General features: G+C 41.1%; 4 protein-coding genes and 1 pseudogene across 4 annotated transcripts in view; 2 read left to right on the top strand and 3 right to left on the bottom strand.

Annotated features, from left to right (window-relative positions):
* The window catches only part of LOC104819327, a 1,899-nt gene extending 1,137 nt beyond the window's left edge, over positions 1–762 (top strand). The window contains exon 3 of the mRNA XM_010549347.2: positions 1–762. Within this exon, the coding sequence (XP_010547649.1) occupies positions 1–561 (561 nt within the window). The 3' untranslated portion in view covers positions 562–762.
* A 1,292-nt stretch (positions 763–2,054) lies between these two features.
* Positions 2,055–2,586, top strand: LOC104820154 (IgA FC receptor). Its single transcript, XM_010550526.1, has 2 exons — positions 2,055–2,234; positions 2,323–2,586. The coding sequence occupies exons 1-2, from the start codon at positions 2,055–2,057 to the stop codon at positions 2,584–2,586; spliced, it is 444 nt and encodes a 147-aa protein (XP_010548828.1).
* Positions 2,587–3,611: 1,025 nt separating this feature from the next.
* LOC104819326 (pentatricopeptide repeat-containing protein At5g09450, mitochondrial) lies at positions 3,612–6,136 on the bottom strand. The gene is made up of 3 exons (XM_010549346.1): positions 6,027–6,136; positions 5,553–5,844; positions 3,612–5,021 (listed from the first exon to the last, which is right to left on the bottom strand). The coding sequence occupies exons 1-3, from the start codon at positions 6,083–6,085 to the stop codon at positions 4,119–4,121; spliced, it is 1,254 nt and encodes a 417-aa protein (XP_010547648.1). The 5' UTR covers positions 6,086–6,136; the 3' UTR covers positions 3,612–4,118.
* Positions 6,137–6,451: 315 nt separating this feature from the next.
* LOC104820155 (vegetative cell wall protein gp1-like) lies at positions 6,452–6,811 on the bottom strand. Its single transcript, XM_010550527.1, has one exon. The coding sequence runs from the start codon at positions 6,809–6,811 to the stop codon at positions 6,452–6,454; it is 360 nt and encodes a 119-aa protein (XP_010548829.1).
* Positions 6,812–8,326: 1,515 nt separating this feature from the next.
* Positions 8,327–8,983, bottom strand: LOC104819328 (annotated as a pseudogene).
* Between the last annotated feature and the right edge of the window lie 368 nt (positions 8,984–9,351).

Genomic DNA, 9,351 nt, shown 5'->3' on the forward strand with positions numbered 1-9,351 from the left:
CTCTTCCCATTGCCCGGTCAGAGGGTGTCAGAGCAGCCGACGAGAAAGGAACCAGCTTCACCTAGAATATTTTATGATGATGATGACATATATGTCGAACTTTCAGAGGATGAATATGAACCGGAAGAAGATGATGATGATGAGGATTGGCTGAATGATGAATCGAGGAATAAGAAGGCAAAGTTTGGGAAAGGGAAAGGAACCACTCGGAAAAGTAGCACAAAACAGCGAGCTGAGAAAGCTGGGAGGGGAAGCCAAAATGTAGTAAGTATCAGTGGTGTTAGCAATCCTACGGTTTCAATCGCACAAGATTGTTCTACAAGTAGAAAACGGGTTGGAACAAGAGCTAAGAACTTGGGAAGGTTGGATTTGAATGTGGAGTTCAATAATGAAGTGGAAGAGCCTTCTGTGGCAGGGAGGAAAAATGATGGGAATGGGCTCAGAAGTAGTAGGGATGATGATAATATCGAAGGGAATGGGTTTTTCGAGGGCCTTGACGAATTCTTGAGTAGTTTGCCAATCCTTTCAGTCGTTGAGGATGATAAGGTCAAGGCTACTTAGTTGTCTTCTGTCATTGCTGTGGTTGTAACCTTAACTTTTGTGTATTGTATGCTGGATGATGATGTATAGCTGTAGAAGATTCTGATGTTTTGATTCCTTGGAATTGGATTCCAATTATGTATTTTGTGCCAAATATTGGCGGGTTTTTTCTTCCAGTCACATGGTGTATAAATTTCCGTCTATTAAGAGGAACTTGCCTTATCAGTTGTATATGCTCCTATGAAACTGGTAATGGGTATGGCTGTGGTGGACAACTTAGAAGAAGCCTTAACCCTTTTTTGTTTCAGATTAGAGGAAACGACAAAACTAGCCGAATTTTCATTTACAGCAAAGCAGCTATTCTTGGGTCATCATTTTTGTGGCACAAGAAATCTGTTCCATGAGCTCTAAGAATGTATCTTTCCCGAGGACCAGATGGACGAATACATGTCATCATTGATGGAACTTTTATTCACATCTTGTGCCTAATGCTTTTGTATTGTTTCTGTCAATCTTCTGGATAAATTCTTGGGTCTTTGTTTTTCTGAATTGACAGATGGAGAAGTGAAGCAGCAGCATCCACTCCTGTCCTCAGAAGGAGAAACAAATTGAGCTCTAGGAAAAAGATCTATGGTGGTTTAAGTGACCGAGAATGTCTTCCCTGAACCGTTCTTCCAAGATATTGAAGTTCCCTATAGCTTCTTCTTGTTCCTTTTCTGCTCCCTGTTATGAAGATCTTCAGTTTGAAAGTGCCGATTTCTCTGAACGTACATTTGGGGAAAGCCGCGCGTAGCTACCATGGATCGATAAAGTTCCTTCCTTTCTTCGCATCTCATCCATCAGAGGATACTACAGAGTAGGACACAGAAAAAAACAAATTATGAACTGGTCTGAAACGAGCATGACAATACAGAAATTTCCTAATAGAGACAGGCCAGTGTACTGCCCACCAACAAAACTAAGCGCCATTAAAGTAGCATAAGTTAACAAGAGGCGAAAAGAGGTGAAGTAGGCTGAAGGTGGACCTCATTTTCGGAAATCGGGAAGAACAGTTACCCCGAAACATGAACGGCCAAAGCAGTAGCTTCACCTCACAGCATCAGAAAACCACATCGTATCTAATAAGTTAGTTTAACCTCTCCACCGGTACATGTCTTCCTCTGTCAAACATATCAAAATAGTTTAGGCTTTCTATGTAGAGTTTATGCGCATGTGCTCTTCCCTGTATCTATCTTTTGCTGCTTCTGGTTTTCGCCATTAAAATCGGTGCTTTGATCTCAACAGCAAATACAACTAAAACACCAAACAACAGAATCCGCTACATCCTGTTGCCATCTTGAATGCACAAAGCGGCAGCCTTTCTGCCAGATTAGGTGATGAAGAACACAGTTTGCTGACAGAAAGAAAAAAAAAGCTGCGAACTCAGTCAATCGCCTGACTCACTGAGTCCCGAGTCTTCCATCCACAGAAACAAAACGCACAAAAGTATTGCATTGTGCCTTTTGAGAAGAGCAATGGCGTCGAGTCTCTGGGCTCTTCTGCTGATATGTCTTATGGCATTTGTCACCGACCCTGTTTCTGTCGCAGCACGGTGGTTGTCGGACATTCCTAAGCCGGAACTCCCACACTTGCCGGAACTTCCCAAACCCGAAGTTCCAAAGTTGCCGGAGATTTCGAAACCAGAACTCCCCAAGGTACCGGAGACGTTCTTGACACAACGGCTGTATAGAAGCAAGAATTCATTAACGGTTTGGATTGATTCCGAAACCTGAAGTTCCAAAGTTGCCGGAGATTCCCAAGCCAGAACTCCCCAAGTTGCCGGAAGTTCCGAAAATGGCGGAAATCCCACAGCATGAGACTCCGAAAGTGCCGGAGCTTCCCACATTTGAAGTGCCCAAAGTGCCGGAATTTCCCAAACCCGAAGTACCAAAAGTGGCGGAGGTTCCAAAAGAACCGGAGATACCGAAATTACCAGAATTCCCGAAGCCGGAGATTCCTGAGATCCCAAAGCCCGAGACTTCGGAGAAGAACGGCCCAAGTCATTAAAGTCACGATATTGCCCCTATGATGTCTGTTTAATCAATGGTTGGATTTCGGATATTACCCTTTTTTGTAATTTGCTGTACGAGTTTTCTGGTTTTCAATGGTTGGATTTAGACGTATACTTGTATTTTTATTTGTATGTGTACTATAAAATATGATGTATTTTGTCTACTCTCTTATTTGCATTTGATTTTTTTTCTTTTAAATTTGCGAAACAGATTTAAAGACCCGCAGGTGTACTAACATAATGAGGACTTTTTATAAATAAAAATAATATTGATAAATCTCAACTAGTAATCCATTTTGGTTATTAATGGAATAGTCGAATTGAATAAGATATAACTATAATTGAATCGAACTGAATTGAATAAAAAAATAAAAAAAAATTGTTAATTTCTTTGAAAAAAATAAGTTTTTTATCAATAAAAAATCGAATACAAAACGATCCGAAGTTAATATAAAAATCGAATGGTTATAATTCTTTTATAGTCGAAATAATTAGACCCGAATCGAAAACCGAAATGATCAACCATTTTGAACCCTTTAAATACTCTCATGGTAATTACTTCTCCCCTCAAAAAATATTTTGTATCTTCATTCCATTATTTTTTATTCAGATACTTTCTTGTTTAAATATTTATTATATTTTGAATAAATTCCTTTTTAAATTCGGTTTTTATAATATATATATATATATAATGTTTTCTTAAGTTGTAAATTAACTTTATATTAAAATTGATTAAAATTAACATTATTTGATTTCATCATCTATACATTTTATCTCTGGCTCTTGAACTCTTCTTTGATCTTTTCTTATTCTTTATTATATAACTAAAGATTTTACAGATTCGCCATATATTCCCCCAAACGAAATGCAGCCAGTGACGAGAAATGGCAAGTCATTTCTACCATTTCAATAGCAAACTAATTGAGTGTTGTGGTGAACACAATAGCATAGAAAATGTATACTTGTTTTATTCATCATGGAGAAGGATGTCCGGTTACTACAGGTGAATGAAGAAGGATAATAACAGAAGATGGGTTGTGATTAGCTAGTTAGAGAGAGAGAGAGAGAGATTGGTCCATTAACAAAACATTGGAAAGACAAGTTGTATTGTGAGAGCCATAGGATGATCATCTTTGCCTAAACTGTGTTTTGGGGATCTGAATCCAAGATTCCTTTACATGGGTCCCTCGTCTCTTTCGTGCTTGATTTGCATCTTTTGCTTTCATCACATGTTTTCATCTTCTCAGAGGACAAAACTTTGGGGTGTTTCCCATTGTTGTGCTGTAAATCTGTCCTATGCAACATCCAGTTCCAGATCCAGATCAATACCACAATGTCCAGATTAGTACCACTTAAATGCACATAGATAAGCAAAGGTTTGAAGGCATTGCATAGACTAAAGTGAATGCGAGTCTAAGCAAAGACCAAAAAAACAAAGCCATAAACTTTTCACTTGTCGAGTTCCTTCTTGTGGGTTTGCCCTAAGAAAACCACTGCCCTCACCCATCACTGCCAAATTCATCCACCCTTATGCCGCCTCGTTTTCCAACCCGCATTTCTTCTCGACCAGAAGCATGTGAAAGTCGTTGGCTTTTCCCTCTAACCCCACATCCCGAAACGCTGCCAAGATCCTCTTGCAGGCAGAGGTGTCAAATTCTGCAATTTTACACTGCTGCCACTGATCAATAACATCCCCTGCTTCTTTCAAGTGCCCGAGCATCACATATGAAGAAAGAACGCAAATGTAGCTCCTGCTCGTCATTTTCTGGTTTGTCCTTCTCAATGACTGCCATATCTGATCGATCATGTCCTTGTTCCCTAATCCCGTGTGCAGAATTATAAGAAAGTCATACGTTATCCACTCTCTTTGTGAAATACCTTTCTCAGCTTCCACGGGAGAGCTCGATACCGCATTAGCAAATCTACCACTGCTTATGTATATATTAGCAAGATTGATGTATCGTACCCAGCCGTCCTTGGAATTAGCACCCCTTCTCATCTCATCTAGAATCCTTCCAACTTCGTCAAAGTTAAGGGTCGCAGCACATGAACTTATCCAGAGATTGTATGTAAAGATATCTGGAGAAACCCTTTTCCGTTTTAGCTCTTCAATCACTCCAGGTACCTTCTCCACCAGGCCGACTGACATGTACAAAGTCATCATCTCGTTGTATGTGATGGCAGTGAAAGCGACGTTTTCAGCCTCTTTGATTTTCTCGAACAAGTACTCAGCACGTTCAGTTTGTTTCGAGCCAGCGAAAGCATGCAGGAGAGCCGTATAGGTTTCACCTGATTTTGCAGATGGGTGCAGACCTTGGAAGTAACGTTCAGCTGCATCGATCCCAAAAACTTTGGACATAAGATCAATGCGCACAGCATAGTCCTTATCCGACATCTCAGACTCTTCGTGCTGAACCATCCATTCCGAAATCTGTCATAGGCTCATAGCTTGAATCAGTACCACGGTGCCAGAATCATTAGGGTTTAAAATAAACACGTACATGGATATATTAGCCAGATAAGTTAATCAATTGGCAGCCACCATCATTCATCGTGTAGGCAGAACCTACGGCTTCGAGCTTCTGGACATCTTGTCCATACTGCTTTGTACTCTTCGAGTACTCGAAGGGCTACGAGGATTGCGCATTGCGGTGTCAATATTGCCGGAGAGCGTTTCAAGCTGTGACGATGCAGACGCCTCCCGTAGAGGGCGAAGGCAAAGACGTTTACTTTTGTTCTTGGGGAGTCTTCCCACTAGGGTTTTCAGGTCATACTAAAACAAATAATCTATAGTCAACTGAAATTTCCCGTGAATCAGAAAACTCTCTTGTTCCTTTTATGCACAGCCACAAATGCTGTGAAGGATCATCCGAAGAGTAACTTCCCATATGAACCTGCTCGGACTAGATTCCAACTCAATTCAACAAAATTTCAAATGAAACAGTAGGCGATTGATTAATACCTCGAGAGCATGCTTGTAACGATTTGTTCTCCGAAGTTCTCTGGAGATCTCCCGAAGTTCATCGGCAGTAATCCGATTGCCCGCGCCGGCCCATTTCTCGAGTACGGTAGTCGCGCTCCGCTTCGGAAGCCTCAACCTGAAGATCTTGCTCTTCAAATCGTCCTTCTCCCCCGATTCTACCGATTCCTCGACACGCGCGCGGCCGATCGCTGCATCTGCAGTGTAGAACTTGGGAAATCGCGAGGTTTCCGAATTTCTAACGCAGTTGCCGATCGCACCGTTCTTGAACTGACTGGGTAATCCATAACAGCCGTTAATGAACATAGTCAATTAGGCATCGAAAACGGGGAAAACCCGAAGGAGGCCATATGAAATTCGATCCGGTTTTTCTCGTATAAGACAAAAAAAAAAACCTCTATCCTTCCTCGTTTGTGCAACATTTTGAGAAAGAGAGAAACCCGTAAGTGAGCTTACCATTTGAAAGCACGGAAGAGAGAGCGAGCCGCCATGGATGCGGTGCTCTGCGATGCCATATCGACTCTCCGGACTGATCACATCGAGAAGACTTAAATACTAAACCGGAATCGTGATTCATCCGGTTAACAGTGACCGTTAAATTCCCTTTATTAATAGATGTCCGGTTACATGCTCAAATTTAATAAAGCCCATAAAGTGGGCCCAAATAAGCTCAAATTTATTGTCCAATCACGTCAGTACAATATAAGCGCTTCATCCAATCCATCACCAGGCGAATCACATTAGTACATAAAAAAAAAAAAAAAAACAGAGGTTGTCCAAAACGGACAGTTAGAGTAAACCCTAAACCAAAGAGAAAAAACACAAGCTCACAACGTTCATTATGGTGATTAATGGATGAAAGACTCATCGATCCGTTCTCTCTAAACGGCCGCCAAAACAACGGCGGCGGCGGAGAAGAACAACATCCCCGCGGCGAATGAACCGGTCGGCGATGCGGCGGCGCTCCCCTCCGGCGCCGGAGCCTCAGCCGGGGTGTTTGAAATCGTCGAAGCTGGAGCAGCGGCGCGTGGCGCCGGTGCCGGAGGTGACATCTTGTCCGAGGAATGACTCGGCGGAGCTGCGTGCTTTGTCGGCGACGGAGGCGGAGCTGAATGAGTAACTCCTCCGGCCGGTGGAACAGCGGTGGCTGGACCGGACGCCGGAGAAAGCGTCACGACCTCCGCCGCTGCCGCCACAACCACCGCCAATAGGGCTACGTGGAGGACTCTTGAAATGGCCATATAGCGATCGAGGTCGAAGTCCGTCAATATGGAGAGGTAGTAGAAGGATGAGGAATAAGTTTTGAGGAAGGAATGGGGGGTGTTTAGGGTTTAAATACTTGAAGCGGGAAGGATTATTGAGAATTAATTAATTCTAAACAGCTATTAATTAAATACTAACCCAAGTCTATAAACACGTATATATCTACGTACGTACTAACTCGAATTATTCGTATTAATTATTCATATGAGCCTATATTTCGCTTAGAAGATTTTGATCATTGCCCATTGTTAATAAAAATTAACCTGCAAAAATAGGATTATGTAATTAATAATTCCTTTTACAGATTCTGTGATTCTAGCTTCACAAATTCTTGGAGATTTGAGATTTTGGACCTCCAAACATGGGGGGGACGAGATAGGGATCGGAGAGAGGTGTCGGGGTCTGTACGCCGTCCGATTAATATAAGGACGGCTGAATTTAGACGGTCGAGATCACACGAAATATCCCAGGTAGATACGGTACATCTACATCATGTATCGAGGAGGACAAATCAAATAGAACTTAGGACAGAGGTTTGTGTTGTGGCCGACCACTTGAGTGCACTTGTCCAATGTAAGGGTAATTATGTAAAATTTATGTAGGATTTAACATATTCAGATTTCAAACTACTCTGATCATCGGTTTACGTTCAATTAATTCGGCACATTATCAAAAATACTTTCTCGGTGCTATTTCAACTTCAACTCATACATTTTTTCAATGATAATAATTACGGTTTGATAACACGATGATCACATTATTCATAACTTTAAATTTACGATGATTATACTATTTCATCATATTCATCCCTTTTATATCAAACTAATCATTTGATAAAACTATTATAATTCTAATGTTATAACCAATGTGATCATTATGTGACCAAACTATAATTTTGGTCATACGGTCACAATAGGAGAAATATATGAGTTGAAGTTACCAATTAATTCTCACATATTTTTTTACCAAAAAAAAACATTTAACATATTTACGTGATTGTCTACAACCACGACTATCTGCTTTTGTTATTTTATTTTATTTTTTTATTTCGTGGCCAGGGGAATGAGCGAGTGAAAACCAAGGTGGAGAAGTTCAAAGAAGTATGAATAAAAAAAATGGAGAATCTGAGAGGAGATCTCTTCTTGGTCTGCTTAAACCCGTTGATTAACTAAAATTTGATTTGGGATTATAGATTATTTGTAACGGATAAATTCTAATTACACTAGAAATGTTATCCAAATTAAATTTTCGTTGTAATATTACTACATTTATGAATTTGCAACCGAACCGTCTGTTTGAAAAATACGAGATATGTTGCAGTGTGTGTGTGAACTGAACTCTACTATTTTATTTTACTTTTAATATTAAAAAATACATTTTAAACTGATTCAAAATTTCACTATACAAAATTATAGATAGATAAGCAGACTTTTGTTTTGTGGCGGCCAATACAGAATTTCAATCATATTGGTTCACAATATCAAAATCAATGGTGGGTCCAAAGATAATGTTATGATTCGATTATCACACTCTACAAAAACCTTGTCACGAATAACAGAAACAATGAGAGAGAGAAACAAAATGGTCAGAAAACACAAATACGAAAGCCTCAATTAATAAACCAACAAAGAAAATTAAGCAAATGAATACGACTTTCAGAAAATGGAGATGGACCTCCATCAAACCCTACACAGCCAAAACAGCTGCACACAACGCAATCGCTATGGATCCAAAGACCGCGTATCTATTCGAGACGGCGCCGTTCTGTGCAGGACCAGGAGCATTTGCCGGCGGATATGAGATCGAAGATGGAGTGATCGCCGGCGAGCCGGCGGAAGGAGAATCGGCTTTGTTCGGAGGATTCCGGCGTCGGTGTGGTAGCTGGAGTCGGAGAAGTTGCAGGCGCGGGCGTCTTCTTCGGCGAAGGCGCTGGAGAGATCCGCCTTCCGCCGCCGTTTGAGGGAGCAGGAGCCGGCGATTGAGCCGCCGCGGAAGAGATCAATAGACCGGTGAGAAGCAGAAACCCTAGAACTTTGGAAATCAACATTGCCATTTCTAGAGGGAGAGAGAGAGAATGGAATGGAATGGAATAACTTTTGGATCTGCGACTGAGGTTGTGTCTGCTGCTGTTGGGGGTACGAGAGGAAGATGAGGGAGAAAAATTATATAGCGAATAGTGGGGGTCCACAGGTATGGGACAACCTTAAATTCTAACCGTTGGATATAGAGAAAGGGAAAAATCTAACGGTGAAACGCGGTTGGCCCGGGAACTAAACGGCTCGAAGACAGCTGTGATGGTGGATGCATCATGAACGTACACGTGGCATCCAAGGAGACGTGAGATGAGAAGGAATCAGACCGTTGTAATAATAAATTGGTTTGTTTTTAGTGATAGTAACGGTCGATTAATTGGAAAACCCAAGAGTGAAGAGAGATGATCGATTAAATTGCTTCATAGTCAACACTGCACAAATGATTTCTTTATATATATATATATATATATATATATATATATATA

The sequence above is a fragment of the Tarenaya hassleriana genome, unplaced genomic scaffold, assembly GCF_000463585.1.
Source record: "Tarenaya hassleriana unplaced genomic scaffold, ASM46358v1 Cleome3, whole genome shotgun sequence".
NCBI classification, from domain to species: domain Eukaryota; kingdom Viridiplantae; phylum Streptophyta; class Magnoliopsida; order Brassicales; family Cleomaceae; genus Tarenaya; species Tarenaya hassleriana.